At 35.3% G+C, this 17,817-nt stretch overlaps 1 protein-coding gene across 1 annotated transcript; it reads left to right on the top strand.

Moving 5' to 3' along the window:
- The first annotated feature begins 3,983 nt into the window (after window positions 1–3,983).
- Window positions 3,984–17,614, top strand: LOC101890714 (probable cytochrome P450 28a5). Its single transcript, XM_005184255.3, has 8 exons — window positions 3,984–4,296; window positions 4,363–4,501; window positions 9,576–9,683; window positions 9,747–9,851; window positions 9,925–10,350; window positions 10,412–10,529; window positions 16,886–17,149; window positions 17,206–17,614. Exons 1-8 carry the CDS (start codon window positions 4,109–4,111, stop codon window positions 17,370–17,372), a joined length of 1,515 nt encoding a protein of 504 aa, XP_005184312.1. The 5' UTR covers window positions 3,984–4,108; the 3' UTR covers window positions 17,373–17,614.
- The last annotated feature ends 203 nt before the right edge of the window (window positions 17,615–17,817 follow it).

Here is a 17,817-nt window from a genome sequence, read left to right as displayed (position 1 = left end):
ACAACATACCACGCAAATGAGTATCAGACGACGGTCTTTACAGCGGATTTTGGTACGAGATTTGAAGATGTTTCCATACAAAGTCCAGATAATGCATCAGCTGTTAGCAGCTGATCGCCAATAGCATCTAACAAAACATCCTTAATCACCACCAAGAAGAAGATGATTTTTCATGAAAAATAATCATGAGTGATGAGACCCATTTCCATCTTAGCGGGTACGTACATAAGCAAAATTTATGCTCCTGGGGCACTGAATATCCGCGTGTACCTCACGAAGAGCCATTACACCCGCTCAAAGTCACTGCATGGTGTGCTGTTTTCGCTGCAGGAGTCATAGGACTTTTTTTCTTCGAAGACTTCACGGGCCAAACGGTTACTGTGCAACTTGATGAGTCGGGATTGGAAAACATGTGGTTCCAACAGGACGGTGCAACGGCATACACTGCACGTGCCACGATCGATATTCTGAAGAATGCATTTCCTGGGCGCCTAATCTTCCGTTATGGCGATTTGCACTGGCCAGCAAGATCGCCTGCTTTGACCGCTAGAGACTTCTTTTTATGGGGCTTTTTGAAGTCGCGGGTTTATGACAACAAGCCTTAGACTCTTTCAGCTATTAAATGGAAAAGTGATGGAAAATGCCATAAAAGGGCTCAAATGACAATAAACTGTTGCGGCGACCATATACATGACATCATATTCTCGGCTTAATGTAAAAAGAAACGAGTAAAAAAGCTGTAAGTTCGGCCGGGCCGAACTTTGTATACCCTCCACCATTTGGTACAAATTTGGCAATTTTCAAAAAAATAAAATCCGTTAAAAATCTTTTTAAAATCTTTAAAATACCGAATGTAGCCGCGTATTAGGGTCTATACAACGATATGGACCTGCATAGGCAACTTTTGTCATAAGCTATTACAATATTCAAATGCGAAACTTGAAAAAAATCTGTTTATAACATATATAATGTCGCTAAAATCATCAAAATACCGAAGACTTGGACCTGCACAGACAATTTTCTGTCATTGGCTGTAGTATCCATTACGAACTTTAAATGCGGAATTTGAAACAATTCCGGTAAATAATGTCATAAGAAGAATCATAGAATACCGAATCATAACATAGAATCATAAAAATACCGAATATCGGGGGCACCGTTATATGGGGGCTATACGAAGACGTGGACCTGGACAGACAATTTCCTGTCATATGCTGTAGTATTTATTACGAAGTTCAAATACCAAATTTGAAACAATTCCGGTAAATAATGTCGCTAAAATCATCAAAATACCGAATATCGGGGGCTACCATTATATGATGGCTATACGAAGACGTGGACCTACATGATCCATTTTCTGTCTTAGGCTGTAGTATCCATTACTAACTTCAAATATCCATTTTAAAACAAACCCTGTAAATAATGTCGCTAAAAATCATCAAAATACCGCATATCGGGAGGTACCGTTATATGGTGGCTATAGGAAGACGTGGACCTACATGGCCCATTTTCAATGCCAAAAGTCCTGCAGACATAATACATATTTCAGTAAATTTTTATCAATTTACTTCATTTCGTTCGGCTGCTAGAGTGATTTCCATAGACGGACAGACGGATAGACGGACATTGATAAATCGACATAGAATTTTATGCTGATTAAGAATATATATACTTTGTGGGGTCAGAATGTATATATCGGGATGTTACAAACGGAATGACAAACTTAATATACCCTCCATACTTTGGTGGAGGGTATACTAAAGACATAATAAAAGTAATCCGCAAGAAGAATCGAAGTTTTTCATTTATTTTTTAAATTACAGCCAGAAAACATCGGAAGTTTACTTTTGCGCCACCTGTATAAGTTCTTCTCGGCTTTATATCAATAGTAGAACCACATTTTAACCGTTTTATTGGGTGACTCTTTAAAATTAAAAAAAAAACAAGTAAGCAAAGGCTATAGTCGTGCGGGGCCGACCATGTGATACCCTACAACACTACAATATGTTAGAAGCACCCTTATGTCCAAGACCATTTTGGAAGATTTCGCTTTTAGAATTTTGTCATGGAGCACTGCCCAGATATTGTCCTTACCATTTTGACTAGGGACATTTGCGCACTCCGTAGTGCTGTTAGTTGTTGTGGTTCACTTTACAGCTAAATATAATCCAATGGTCATCCAAAAATTTAGAATTCTTCCCTATCCTTAACTCTCTTCTCAGGCATGTCGATTGGCTTCAATTGTGTGATCAGTAATTTTGTTCTGTTTTGGTTCATTTGAGCCCCTTAATATTTTGCGATCATCTCCAAAAGCAAGAAGCCGTTCTGCATCTACAAATTTAGACCCATCTATATGATTTGCTTGTCTACGATATTTGACTATATTCATCAACGAAATCAGAATATAAAAGCCAGAAGTTCGCCTTTTGTGTATTTCGGATATCGCCTGTAAGTAATGTTGGTATTTTTTTCACACAAGAGTAGTGGACCATTCTACCCGCTCTCCTTTGGTTTCTATTTGCGACCGTATAACGGCTGCAAAATCAAGAACATTTTTAGTGGTTGGCCTGGTCCTTCTGTGCCTAACCTTACCCTTGTGAAAATTTTCGTGAAGATCGGACGATAATTGCAATCTGTATATAATAACCCCAACCCGTGTTGTAAGGTGAAAAAAATTTACAAAATGTACAATTCAATATTATAAGTCAAATTGAAGAAATAGCATACGATAAAAAATACGAAAAAATAAAAAAAATGTCACAAAATGCTACAAAATCTATAATGACACCATTATTGGTACATTTTTATGCGATTTTTTCAGATTTTATTCTCTTATGCGAAGAGGGTATTCTGAAATGACAAAATTTGTCAAAATCGGTACAGCCATAAGCATTCTAGCTAACATTCCCTTCCTTTGTATATATGTATAGTACATATTTCGCTATACATATCCGATATATTTACTATCGGCATCTACGTAACGGTCAGGATTGACCTGTTCGTCTTTTTGTGATTTCGCCGGGATTAAAAATATTTGCGGTTTAATGAAAAAATTGATTTTATTTAACACAAGTGTCATGGCCTTTTCACTTACTAAATATTATCCGAATACCATCAAAATTGGAAGACTTCTGCCCAGCCTAAAGCTCTAGCCACATGCTAACTTCCGCGTCGATTGGTCTATAATTGCGACCTGTAGAGCAGCTGGAAAATTAGTAAATTTTTAAGTTTTTGATCCATTTCAACCCCTAAATATTATGAGATCATCTCCAAAAGAAATAGGGTTATATTCTGGCCCAAACCCCACCTCCATTCTAAATTTCGTAAAGATCGGACTATAATTGCGATCTGTAGAGTGATTACAAATTAACATGGACAGACGGACGGACATACATAGTTAGATCGACTCAGCTCGGCGAGATAGGAAGATCCATATATACTTTCCCTTGTGGGAAACCAATATTTCGAGGTGTTACATAATTTTTGGCCCAATAAAACTTATAATACCCCCAACACATAGTGTTGTAGGGTATAATAAATAAAAATCCAAGTATCATTACAGGTATCATATGCACAGATCCGTATATTTGTAATGTGGGGTTCTGAAAAATATTTCTCTATATCGCATTAAGTATGACTAACTAAAAACACTCTCCATTCTAGGGTTACATCAACATATCTTTTTTGACACACTCGTGATTAGTTAATGTAATTTCACTGTTACTTTATTTTTACATTCACATCAGGCATGCGTTACATTTATCTAATCAATACTTGAAAAAAACCGCCCGTCCTCCCCTAAATCACTGTCCAACGAGATGACTTGCATTAATTAAATATTCTGCTGGGTGCTAGTATGTCAGTAATAGAATAAATCGTTCATTTTCAACAGAGACAATTTTTTTGATTTGAATCAATTGTTTAATTTCAACAACAACAACAACAGGATTCTGAATATGTAGCTTTAGTCAGACAAATGTCAGGGTGAATCTCTTCAGTCGTTAGTGGATGTTTGCAGCGGTAGTGTGTGGCTTAGTTGGAAAAAAACAAACTTAATAAAAACAGGAAGTTGAAAATAGAGAAAAGAAAAACACAAAATCCGACCAAAATGTTAGCCTTCGCCTTGGGGCTAGCTTGTGCAATTTTATTGCTGTTGTATTTATTTTTGGTGTGGCCCTTTAACTATTGGAAACAGCGTGGTGTGAATGGCCCAAAACCTCGTCCCTTTGTGGGAAACTATCCCAGTGGATTTACTCAAAAACGTAGCATAGCCTGTGATATTCATGATATTTATGAGTGGGTCTTTTTCATTTTCATATAGAAGTGATAACTAAATGTAATGCCGCAATCTCTAATTTTTAGAACATATAAAAAGTCCGACGATTTTGTGGGAATTTATAACTGCCGAACTCCACAATTGTTGGTAATAAATCCGAAATTGATACGCCGAGTTTTGGTTACGGATTTTAAACATTTTCACGACAATGATGCCTCAACAATGGTAAGTTAGTTTTGATAACATTAAAACATATGTTATAGGATTTATTGAGTAAGTCATTCCGTTTGTAACTTTTTGAAAATAAAACAAGTTAAAAGCAGTAAGTTTGGCCGGGCCGACCTTTGAATACCCTCCACCATTTGGAATGAATATGAAATTTTTCAAAAAATAAAATCTTTAAAAATTTATGTTAAAAATTTAAAAATACCGAATATAGCCATTATATTAAGGGTCTATACGGCGTGGACCTACATAGGCATTGTTTGTCATAAGCCATTACCATATTCAAATTCGAAACATAAAATAAACTGTGAATAATATAGCAAAAATCATCAAAATATCGTACAAAGGGAGGTACCGTTATATCGAAGCTGTGCGAAGACCTGGACCAACATAGACAATTTTCTGTCACAGGCTGTAGCATCCATTACGAACTTCAATTAATTATCTTAAACAATTTCGGTGGGTATTGTACCTAACATCGTCAAAATACCGAAAATAGGGATATACTGATATATGGGGCCTATACGAAGACCTGGAGCTGCACAGACAATTTTTAGTCATAGGCTGAAGTATTTATTACGAACTTCAAATACCAAATTTGAAATAGTTCTAGTAAATAATGTCGCTAAAATCATCAAAATACAGAATATCGGGAGGTACCGTTATATGAAGACTGGGCTATATGAAGACGTGGACCTGCACAAACAATTTTATGTCGTAGGCTGTAATATCCATTACGAACTTCAAACACCAAATTTGAAACAATACCGGTGAAGAATGTCGCTAAGATAATCAAAATATCGAATATCGGTAGGTACCGTTATATGGGGGCTATATGAAAACGTGGACTTACATAGCCCATTTACGAACTTAACCTGTCTACTGGAAATATAAACATGTGTGCAAAATTGTAGCCTTCTATCTCAATTTGTTCGAAAGATAGCGTGATTACAGACAGATGGACATAGCTGTATTAACTTAGAATTATACGCTTGCTTAAGTGCAAGTTTTGGAATGCGTGAAATTTAAAAATAACAGGACGCGTTTTACGAGCTTAATGGTTATTCAACATTTTGACCCGTTGTGGGGGAGGTACCAAGGAGTGGACCTATTTTGCCCATCTCCGAATCCGATCTAAGTTGGGACCAATTCGGATACTCAGTTCGAGAGTTCTTGTGCGCACGAGCCAGACAGACACACGGACATCGCTAGATCGACTCCAAATGCCTTGAAACGGTTTGGTCTGAAGAGACATAGGGCCTAAAACCGTTATTTCTAGTAGGCACGTTTTGGCCGTATCAAATGATATATACCCTCTGTAGCCATATGACCTTGAGGTCTACAGATACCTACATGAAAATGCATGGAAGATTGAGATTCCTAACTGAAATATATATTATTATTGTAGTATGCAGAAGGAAACTAGATAGACCCATAGTTCTTTTTGATGATCTTCATAGAATCGCATTCTGAATTGATTAATGCATGTCCGTGCGTCGGTCGGTCTGTCCCTGTATTCAAGGACGAAAGCTTTGAGATTGGTGGTAGTCAGATCAAATATATAGTGTCGTCGACACAGCAATGTTGTTTGGTTCATAGTTGGTGTGAACTACTTCACATAAATCCCCAATATAAACTTTTGGTTACGTGGGCTCTACTAAATACGTATGGTGGTGTAGGGTATCATACAGTCGGCCCCGTCCGACTTTTGACCTATCCTTACTGGTTTCTTGCTACGATCCCGCTTGTGAGTTAGAATTGTTTACAAACAAAAATCCTTGTATTTTTATATGTACCATTGCCGAAAACACTATTGGTTTGTTCCAGAACTGCAAGAATGTAAAAGTTTTTACTACGATAACCGACTTTCCCTTTATGATATCAAAATAAAATTCAAAAATATTAGATTCTTGTAGGTTCAGGAACAGTGCATATATAATAAATGAATTCCAAGGAATATTTATTCGACAATTTCAAAAATGTGTAGTAAGGGAACTTGACCTCTCTATATATAAGTTGTTTTCCGATGTAAAATGTCAAAATGTCGTTACACGCGACTTCAAGGATTTTTCCATAATTATGTTATGTTGCTCAGTATAACCTCAATTAAATTGTTGAATATTTTTTTAAGTGTTAGCCTAATAGTATTGCAAAGCCGTTGTTGGTCTATGTTTCCTAATAAAATAATATCCAAATCGGAACTAATTTCAACATAAATTGACAAAATTTATTTTCAGACCAAATTCCGTCACACATTTCAAACATGCGAAATCTGTCGAAAATATATATGGGAGTTATATCCAAACCTAAATCGATTTCAATATAATTTGACAAAATCATTTTTGGAGTCAAATCTCTTTACTCATTGCAAATGTCATTGGAATCGGGCACACATATCTTGTTTGATGCATCAAATATGTGAAATCGACGGAGCATATACAAACCTCAACCGATTGCAAGGTCATTCAGCAAATTTATTTTTGTATAAAGATCTGTTATACATTCCATATTTCATTGATATTTGATATGCATAGCGTGTTTAGAGCATTTAATACATTAAATCGGCCGAAAATATATGTGGAAGCTATACCCAAATCTGAACCGATTTCAATATAATTTGGCATATTTATTTTTGTATCGAATTATGTTATACATTCGAAATTTGAAGACTGTGTCTATAACCGATCAATGGAAATGTGCATACAAAATCTAATTTTTTGGAGGTACCTCCGATTCTGATGATATATCTGCAGTTCTAATTGAAATTTCAAAAATTTAGATAGCCTATGTTACTTTCAGGCGATTTTAAAGTATATTTGGAAATTTGCAGGAAAATATGTTTAACTGTATAGGAGTATAAAAAATAAACAAAAAAAGAAGCATGCAATTTTTCCTCTTTTATAGATATAGATTTTTTAAATACAGCAAGTTGTCGGGTTGCCTACAGATATATCCCCTTGGTATTTCCATACCTCGATACCATATAATAAATTTATGTAGATTCATATCCCATATATATACTTAATTTAATATTAATAAAAATATTGATAGTTACAATTATTCAAAACCCTGACCCTTGACCCTTTGTTGGGAAGGTACCAAAAGATGTCAATCGACCAATCTCATATTCACAAAATATCTAATGTTGATGGACGTATATCATTCTTCGAAGTAAATGATTCCAATTTTGTAACGGTTGGGTTTAGGTTGAACTGGTGAAGTTGAAATTTTGTATTGGGGTCCATATTGGTGGTAGATTTCTGATAAAGAGGTGGTTGTGGAAATGTGGCATTGGGTGAACAGATAGTGCTTTAAATCGGAAATTTGGTATTAGGGTCGCTGTTCATGTGTAGCTTGGACGTTTTAGAAATTTGTTCTATAATTGTACGAAAAGTGCTAAATTGTACATGCATTTGTATTTTGTATTGTGTGAAGGAATAGAGCTGAAATTCTCAAATTTGATATTGAGGTGTGTGATTTAGAGACGGAGAGAACTAAATTACAACGCAAAAATCCTGAAACTTGATATTCGGGTCCATGTCTGATCCATCTGGGGTTGAGATATGGAAATTGTTTTAAAAATATATACTTTAAATATACGAAAAGAAGTAAATAGTGCTAAATTCGGTTATGGGTGATATTAGGGTCACTGTTGATTTCTATGGTACTAAATAATACTATATTTTGTAGAATTCGGAATTAGGTGAACAGATAGTGCTAAAAATCTCAAATTTGGTATTAGGGTCGCTGTTAATGTGTAGCTGGGACGTTTTGGAAAAGTGTACTATAATTGTACAAACAGTGCTAAATTGTACTAAACTTGGTATTGTGTGAAGAAATAGAGCTCAAAATCTGAAATGTGATATTGAGGTTAATGTTGGTGTGTGGTTGAGAGACAGAGCTGGATATGTGTACTATAATTGTACTAAATGATACTACATTTGGTAATGGGGAAAATTACAAAGGTAAAATCCTAAAATTTGATATTCAGGTCCATGTTTGATCCATCTGAGGTTAAGATATGGAGATTGTTTTGAAAATATCTGTTTTAAATGTACGAAAAGAACTTAATATTACTAAATTCGGTTATGGGTGAGTGAATAGAGCTGCAATTTTGAAATTTGATATTAGGGTCACTGTTGATTTCTATGGTACTAAATAATATTATATTTGGTACAATTCGGTATTGGATGAACGTATAGTACTTAAAATCTGAAATTTGGTATTAGGGACGCTGTTAATGTGTAGCCTGGACGTTTTGGAAACGTGTACTATAATTGTACAAAAAGTGCTAAATAGTACTAAATTTGGTATAGCGTGTAGGAATAGAGCTGAAATTCTGAAATTTGATATTGAGGGAACTGTTGGTGTGCGGTTGAGAGACAGAGCTGGATATGTGTACTATAATTGTACTAAATGGTACTACATTTGGTAATGGGGAAAATTACAAAGGTAAAATCCTGAAATTTGATATTCAGATCACTCTGGGTATCTGAGGTTGAGATAGGGAGATAGTTTTGAAAATGCGTACTTTAACTGAATTTTGTGAATTTTAAGGCCAAACACGAACTGTTGACATGAATTAAAAATTTTAAGGTGAAATTTTTTTATTAACAATTTTAACCCTATATGAGGAGGATTAAAATGAGTGCTCAGATGTTGTCCCTTCTCACAATTGGCCTAGCATTGAAACAATTATTAAGGTTTAAAAAGTTCCTTTTCTCTTTCTATGTGGTAAATTACTCTCTACGGAAATTTTGATCTTTTGGGGGAGAGGTGACAGATTAATTTGATTTATGTTGGATAACATTTTATTACAACCAACCAAATGTGGAATGTACCAGTCAGTCAGACAGGCAGACGGACATTGATATGGACTTTAAATATTCGGAAACGGATTTAGTTCAAAGAAACACAGGGTCTGAAACCGTTACTTTGATGAGGCACATTTTGCACATAGCTACATGACTGGGAGTATAATATTTTTTCACTTTTAATATTTTTTTCGTGTTTCAAGCCTTGAGCCCTAAATCTTTACAGAGTGTTGTTAACTTTTATTTTTTCATTTCCATAGGCCGATAAAAATACCGACTTTATTCTCGGCAACAATCCATTTGTGCTGACCGGTGAGGAATGGAAGGAACGAAGAGCTGAAATAACTCCAGGTTTTACAACAAATCGGGTAAAAGTTTTGAAACGGATAATAACCTAATAAAATAAATCCTCAAGACTCTTCATATTGCAGATTAAAACCGTCTTTCCAGTCACAAATAAGGTTTGTCAGACAATGATTGATTTTATAAGACAACAGATGAAAATTGGCAACAAGGATGGCATTGATGGCAAGGATGTAAGTTGTGTTTAAGATACCGATCATCCCTTCTCCGATTCCCATAAAATATTTATTTATTTTGCAATTTCAGCTGAGTTTGCGCTACACCTGTGAGGTTGTAACCGACTGTGTACTGGGTCTTTCGGCTGATGCTTTTGCCAATAGGCCATGTCCAATTTTGGATATGACCAAAAATATATTCGATCAATCGTTTGTTTTTATCGCCTACATCCTACTGACGGGAATGTTGCCATGGATTAAGAAAGTGAAAAAATTACGTTTCATACCAAAGCCTGTGGAGGAGTTTTTCGTTAACTTAATGGAAAACTCTTTGAGCATGAGAAAAGAACAAAAACAGAAGGGTGTCAATGAGAATCGTGTCGACTTTATAAATTATATGCTTCACCTACAGGAAAAGAAGAATCTCCAAATACCAGAACTGACAGCTCACACAATGACTTTCCTATTGGATGGTTTTGAAACGACGGCCAATGTTTTGTCCCATTGTCTTTTGTTGGTAAGTTTGGAAAATGTTTTGAAAACAAATCTGGTAATTTATGTTTAATTTTGAATTTCAGTTGGGACGTGATCCTAATCGCCAGCAAATACTTCGCAATGAAATCCTTGCAAAATTGGATTCCACCGATGATTTTGATACTATCATGGATTTGCCTTATTTGGATGCTTGTATTCATGGTAATTATATGATCTTGAAATTTCGGGTCAGGGCCGCTCTTCGTCAGAAGGGGTCAGATAAGGGAGGGTTTTGGGAAATATGTGCTAGAACGGTATGAAAAGTATTAAAAGGTTCCCAATATGGTACCCTTTGTATTTGAGGAAGCAGTAGAGCTTGAACTTTTAAATTTGGAATGAGGTAACTGATGGATTGTATGATAGATGTACCAAAGGGTTTCTCGAAATTCGCAAAATAAGTGTAGGAAAAGTACTAAAATTTACTACATTTGGTACCATTTCGTATTTGGTACGATTTCATATCATTTGAACGACCGGAGCTAAAAACTTGAAATTTGGAATGGGAATCAAAATTGAGGAGTCGAGTCGACGTAAGGAGGTGTTTAGGAAGTATGCATTCATGTATAAAAAGTACTAAACCGTACTAAATTTAATACAATTGGAATTTGGAGGAATGGATGGAACTGGAATACCGAAATTTGAAATTAACATTGCTTGCCAAGTGCAGGATTGGGACATGGAGGAAGTTTTCAAAATTTGTACTTATTTGCAGGAAAAATACTAAATAGGTACTAAATTTGGTGCAATTCCGATTTGGGTGAACCGATTGAGCTGGAATTCTGAAATTTAGACATAAAATTACTATTGTTTTCTAGGATTGTAGGTAGTTTTGGAAATTCGTACTTATGCGTACTAAATTTGGTACAATTTAAATTTTGGGAGAACTAATAGAGTTGGAGTTCTGAAATTTAGAAACAAGATTACTATTGCACCAAGGAATGCAGGTAATTTAAAGTTTGGGTGAACCGGTTGAGGTGGAATCCTGAAATTTGGAAATAAAATTTCTATTAGACTGAATGATGTAGGTAGTAATGAAAATTTGTACTTAAGTGTACAAAATGGTATTAAATTTGGTACAATTTGGATTTGGGTTTTGGAAATTTGTATTTATATGTACAAAAATGTAATAAATAGAGTACAATTTGTATTTGGGCGAACCCACAGGGGTGGAATCCTTAAATTTGGATATGTAGGAGCTTTGAAATCCGAACTAACGTGGCTAAATGGTACCGAATTTGGTACGAATTGGAATTGTGATGAACCGATGGAGCTGGAATTCTAAAAATTGGAATCATAATTTCTGATGAAGTGTAGGATGGACTTTAAATTTAGGAAATTTAGTTTTCCACAAATATAGGACGCATTTCCAAAAACACCTCCATATCTTAACCACAGACACTAAATAGACCTAAAAACAGATTTCCGGATTCCAGCCTTATTCCTTCACCAAATACCAAATTTAGTATCTTTCAACATTTTTTGTACAAATATAGGACGCATTTCCAAAACCACCTTCATATCTCTACCCCAGACACCAACAAAGACCTAAATAACAAAATTTCTGGATTTCAGCCTAATTATTTTGTCCAATACCAAACTCAGTATAATTTACTCTGATACCAAATTTAGTATCAGACAGTATTTTTTTTTTTTTTTTTTTTTTTTTTTTGAAAAAATATAGGATGTATTTCCAAAAACCACCTTTATATCTCAACAGCAGACACCAAGAGAGACCTAAATAACAGATTTAGGGACTGTAGCTCTATTCCTTCACCCAATACCAAATTTAAATTTAGGAAAAGTTCTAAAATGTTACTAAACTACAATGGTACCATTTGGTATTATGTGACCGGATAAAGCTAAAAAGTTTAATTTTTGTACGGGAATTAAAGACGGAAAGTAAGTTTAATATATGAAGATGGTTTCGGAAACATGTACTAAGTGAGGCAACTGTAATAAATGGTACGTAGTTTGGAACAGTTGGGTTCGGTGTCAACTGATATAATTTTGAACAAGTAAAAAAGCTGTAAGTTCGGAATACCCTCCACCTTTTGGAACGAATTTGGCAATTCTCAAAAACAATAAAATCCGTTAAAAATTCTGTTAAAATCTTAAAAATACCGAATATAGAACAGTGTGGCTTGTTTGTTCGGGATACCGTAGTATTTTGTTGTTGCAAAATGGTCAGGCTTTATCCCTTTATTGTTGTTTTTATAAAAACAACGTTTGTTTATGAGTGGAGAACGATGGTAATGTTTACCAGGGGGTAAGGCAGGGAATACCTAGGTTTCGGAAAGAGCCACCAATCCTCATCAGTTCCCTTGTTTCTTGTCTGGGATATTCTCCCCAGAAGTTATTTTAAAAAAATAACTTCTATGACAAAAATATTTTTTTACCCAAGTGACGAGATCGTAAGCTCAATAGAAGAGGAACCAAAGAATTAAATAAAACTAAAATTCTTTTGGAAAGTCTTCTAAATCTTACACCGCACTTATAAACATTTTCATCTTTCTACACTTGTTATGCTTTCGTTCAGCCTGAACGATGTAGCACAACCATGTAAGTTGGTTTTCTGTTACAACAAAAACTCCTTCGTCGATCGTGCCTTATCTATTAATAGGAGAGTGTGGCTTGTTTGTTCGGGATACCGTAGTATTTTGTTGTTGCAAAATGGTCAGGCTTTATCCCTTTATTGTTGTTTTTATAAAAATATAGCGAATATAGCTGTTACATTAGGGTCTATACGACGACATGGACCTGCATAGGTAACTTTTGTCATAAGCCATTAAAAGATTCAAATGCGAAACTTACCAAAAAATCGGTGAATAATATAGCTAAAATCATCAAAATACCGAATTTCGGGAGGTACCGTTATATGAGGGCTATACGAAGATGTGGACCAGCACAGATAATTTTCTGCCTTTGACTGTAGTATTCATTACGAACTTTAAATACCAAATTTGAAACAACTCCGGTGAATAATGTGGCTCAAATCATAAATATACCGAATATCGGGAGGTAACGTTATAAGGGGGCTATACGAAGACGTGGGCCTGCACAGACAATTTTCTGTCATAGGCTGTAGTATCCATTACGAACTTCAAATATCAAATTTGAATCAATTCCGGTGAAAAATATCGCCAAGATCATCAAAATACCGAATATCGGGGGTACCGTTATATGGGGCTATACGAACACGTGGACCTGCACAGAAATCGGTTAAATCATCATAATACCGAATATCGGGAGGAACCGTTACCAAAACGTGGACCACCCTCCATACTATGGTGGAGGGTATAAAAAATGTATTGGGGTCTCTAGTAGTGGTTGTTAGGTTGTGATAAAGAGGTGGTTTTGGAAATGTGTTCTACAAGTGCACGAAAAGTACTAAATAATACTATGATTAGTACAATTTGGTATCGGGTGAACAGATAGGGCTTGAAATCTAAAATTTGGTATTAGAGTCGTCGTTCAGTGTATATGAACAATTCTGAATAATATATGGTATATGGTATTAGTTGAAGGGTTGGAGATAAAATGCTGAAATGTGATATTTATACATCTCTGTTTGAGATTTGCCGGTGGTTAAGAAATACGACCTATATTCGTACTTAAAGTTCTAGATGGTATTAAATTTGGTAGTGGGTGAAGGGATAGAACTGGAATTGTGAAATTTGATATGAATGTCACTATTGATATCTGGAATTGATGTACGGAGGTGTACTAAATGTGTACTATAATTGTACGAAAAGCAGTAAATGGTACCAAATTTTGTTTTGTGTGAAGGGATAGGACTGGAATCCTCAAATTTGACATTGAGGTCTATGTTGGTATCTGGAATACAGAGAAGGAGGTGGTTTTGGAAAGCATTACTGTACGAATAGCACTAATTGGTACTAAATTTGGTATTGTGTGAAAGCATAGGTATGGAATCCTCAAATGTGACATTGAGGGCTCTGTTGGTATCTAGAACACAGAGAAGGAGGTGGTTTTGGAAATGTGAAAAATAATTGTACGAACAGTACTAAAAGGTACTAAGTTTGGTATTGGGTGGAGAGATAGGTTTGGAATCCTCAAATTTGATATTGAGTTCTCTATTGAAAATGCGATCTATAATTGTACCAAATTGTACTAAATTTGGTAATTGGAGAAATTTCGGAGTGGAAATCCTAAAATTTGATATTGGGGCCACTGTTGTTGAGGTTGAGAAATGGAGATTGTTTTGAAATGCGTACTTGACTGTACGAGAAGAAATGAATGTTAATAACTTTGGTATTGAGTGAAAGGATAGAGCTCAATTCTGGACATTTCTTATGGAGGCCACTATTGGTGTCTGAAGTTGAGAGAAGGACGTAGTTTTGAAAATGCCTACCATGAATGTAGCTAAAAGTGCTAAATGCCACAAAATGTGTCATTGGGTACTGTGATAGAAGGGAATTAAAATTTGGTATCGAGGACACTGTTGATGTCTAGTGTGGAGATATGGAGATTGTTTTGAAAATGCATTGCATAACTGTATTTAATATGGAATTGAGTCTTAAGGCAGAGCTAAAATTCTGATGGTTTGATGATATGGAGGCCACGGATATTGAGGTCACTGTTGGTTTCTATGATTTAGATATGGCGTTGGCAAAATTTTTTATGAATACGAATATTGAATGTGGGACAAGAGTTAATTAAATATGCTCTCCGGTAAACTTCAAAACAAAAGATTTTGAACATATTTTTTGGTGCAAAAATTATTCATTTTTAATTAATTCGATTAATTCGATTAAAAAAGAGACTTGAATATTAATAATAAGTTATTGAACTGGTGTAGCTGAAGAATAAGAAGGATGCATGAAGTTTTGTTTGGAAGCTATACGAACACGTTGTCCTGCATATACAATTTTTTGTTATAAGCTGTAGTACCCATTACGAACTTTAAATACGAAATTTGAAACAATTCCGGTAAAAATGTCGCTAAAATCATTCAAATAGCGAATATGCGGGGAAACGTTATGTGGGGGCTATGCGAAATCGTGGACCAATGTAGCTTATCTTCGAACTTGACTTGCCTGCAGACAAAAGATTGATCTGTATAAAATCTTAGCTTCCTATCTAAATTAGTTTTGACTTTCGCGTGACTACAAGAACTGGACAGACGGACGAACGGACAGAGCTGTTAGGTGTAAAATTATTATTTCGATGAGTTATAAACAGAATATTGAACCTAATATACCCTCCATATTATGTAAAGTGGAGGGTATGAAACTGTTAATATTTCAAGAAACATTAATGCGAACATTTAAAACAAATAGGGCAGAGTGGGGAACCTTGCCGTCAATTTATATTAATAGCCGATAAAAATTTTCCAAATGCCGATACACATGTCATATATTTTTATACCCTCCACCATACTATGGAGGGTATATTAATTTTGTCATTCCGTTTGTAACTCCTCGAAATACTCATGTCAGAACCAACAAAGTATATATATTCTTGATCAGCGTAAAATTCTAAGACAATTTAGCCATGTCCGTCTGTCTGTCTGTCTGTCTGTTGTAATCACGCTATCTTTCGAACAAATTGAGATAGAAGGCTAAAATTTGGCACACATGTATATTTTGCCAGTAGGCAGGTTAAGTTCGTAAATGGGTCATGTAGGTCCAAGTTTTCATATAGCCCCCATATAACGGTACCTCTCGATATTCGGTATTTTGATGATTTTAGCGACATTATTCACCGGAATTGTTTCAAATTTGGCTTTTGAAGTTCGTAATGGATACTACAGCCTAAGACAGAAAATTATCTGTGCAGGTCCACGTCTTCGTATAGCCCCCATATAACGGTACCCCCCGATATTCGGAGTTTTGATGATTTTAGCGACATTATTTAACGGAACCGTTCCAAATTTGGTATTTGAAGTTCGTAATAGATACTGCAGCAGAAAACAGAAAATGGACCATGTAGGTCCACGTCTTCGTATAGGCCCCATATACCGTACCCCCCGATATTCGGTATTTTGATGATTTTAGCGACATTATTTACCGGGATTGTTTCAAATTTCGCATTTGATGTTCGTAATGGATACTTCAGCCCATGCCAGAAAATTGTCTGTGCAGGTCCACGTCTTCGTATAGCCCCCATATAACGGTACCCCCTATATTCGGTATTTTGATGATTTTAGCTACATTATAAACAAATTTTTCTTCAAGTTTCGCATTTATATGTTGTAATAACTTATGACAAAAGTTGCCTATGCAGGTATACGTCGTCGTATAGACATTCGGTATTTTTAAGATTTTAATAGAATTTTTAAAGGATTTTTTTATTTTATTTATTCTATTTTTTTGGCAATTGCCAAATTTGTTCCAAATGGTGGAGGGTATTAAAAGTTCGGCCCGGCCGAACTTACAGCTTTTTTACTTGTTAATTTTACTTCCGTAATCCATAGGGGTTCTAATGCAATTATGAAAAAAAAATAATAATAATAATTTTTTCGTACAGTGTAATTAATTAGCATTTTCTTTATCTAGAAACTCTACGGCTATTCCCACCTGGTGCATTCTCAACAAAACTTTGCACGGAATCCATTGAATTCGAAAATAGAAATGGCAAAACCCTAAAAATAAACGAAGGTACAACTGTTGTACTGCCCATACACGCTCTGATGGCAGATGAGGAACATTATGAGAATGCCTCATCGTTTGAACCGGAACGTTTTCTGGATGGTGGTTTAAAGAAATACAGGGATCAAGGTTTATATCTGGCCTTCGGTGATGGACCACGCATTTGTTTAGGTATGTCATGTGCGTATTTTAGTCCACAGAGAAAATTAAAAATCACATGTTTTCAGGTATGCGTTTCGCTCTGACCCAAATCAAAGGAGCTCTGGTCGAAATTGTAAGGAATTTTGAAATTCGCGTTAATTCAAAAACACGCACTGACAATCGATTTGATCCTACATATTCTTTGATGCGTCTCGATGGCGGTATTTGGTTGGAGTTTGATAGCATTAATTAAGGACTTTTTGGAAGTGCAACAATATTATTTCGTCATAGCAATAAATATTAGGGCGATTTATAAAATTGCATTTAAAACCGGATTTGATGCCACTGCTTTAGCTGAAGATTGGGAGAGAATTAACTTTTTGTTTTTTTCAAAATTTAAACTAGTAATTATACTGTAATATTCTACTGTATTTACTGTATATTATTATACTGTTGTAATACCTTATTGCGTAAATAAACAAATACCACGGTCTATCCTTCGTATTTATTAATTTCATAGCAAATGCCAGGCGTGCAAGAAACTGCAATCTTTAGAAGTTGAGTGGCATTTCTGTAGGAATTAGAGAATTCAAGGTAGAAACGTACTTCCCCGTTATAATCGTATCCTCAATTAAATTGGCGTGTAGTTTTTTTTTTAATTTAAGTCTAATACTATAGCAAAGGCGTTTGGAGTCAAT

The sequence above is a fragment of the Musca domestica genome, unplaced genomic scaffold (assembly GCF_030504385.1).
Source record: "Musca domestica strain aabys unplaced genomic scaffold, Musca_domestica.polishedcontigs.V.1.1 14, whole genome shotgun sequence".
Taxonomy (NCBI): domain Eukaryota; kingdom Metazoa; phylum Arthropoda; class Insecta; order Diptera; family Muscidae; genus Musca; species Musca domestica.
This window is presented reverse-complemented; position numbering and strand designations above follow the sequence as displayed.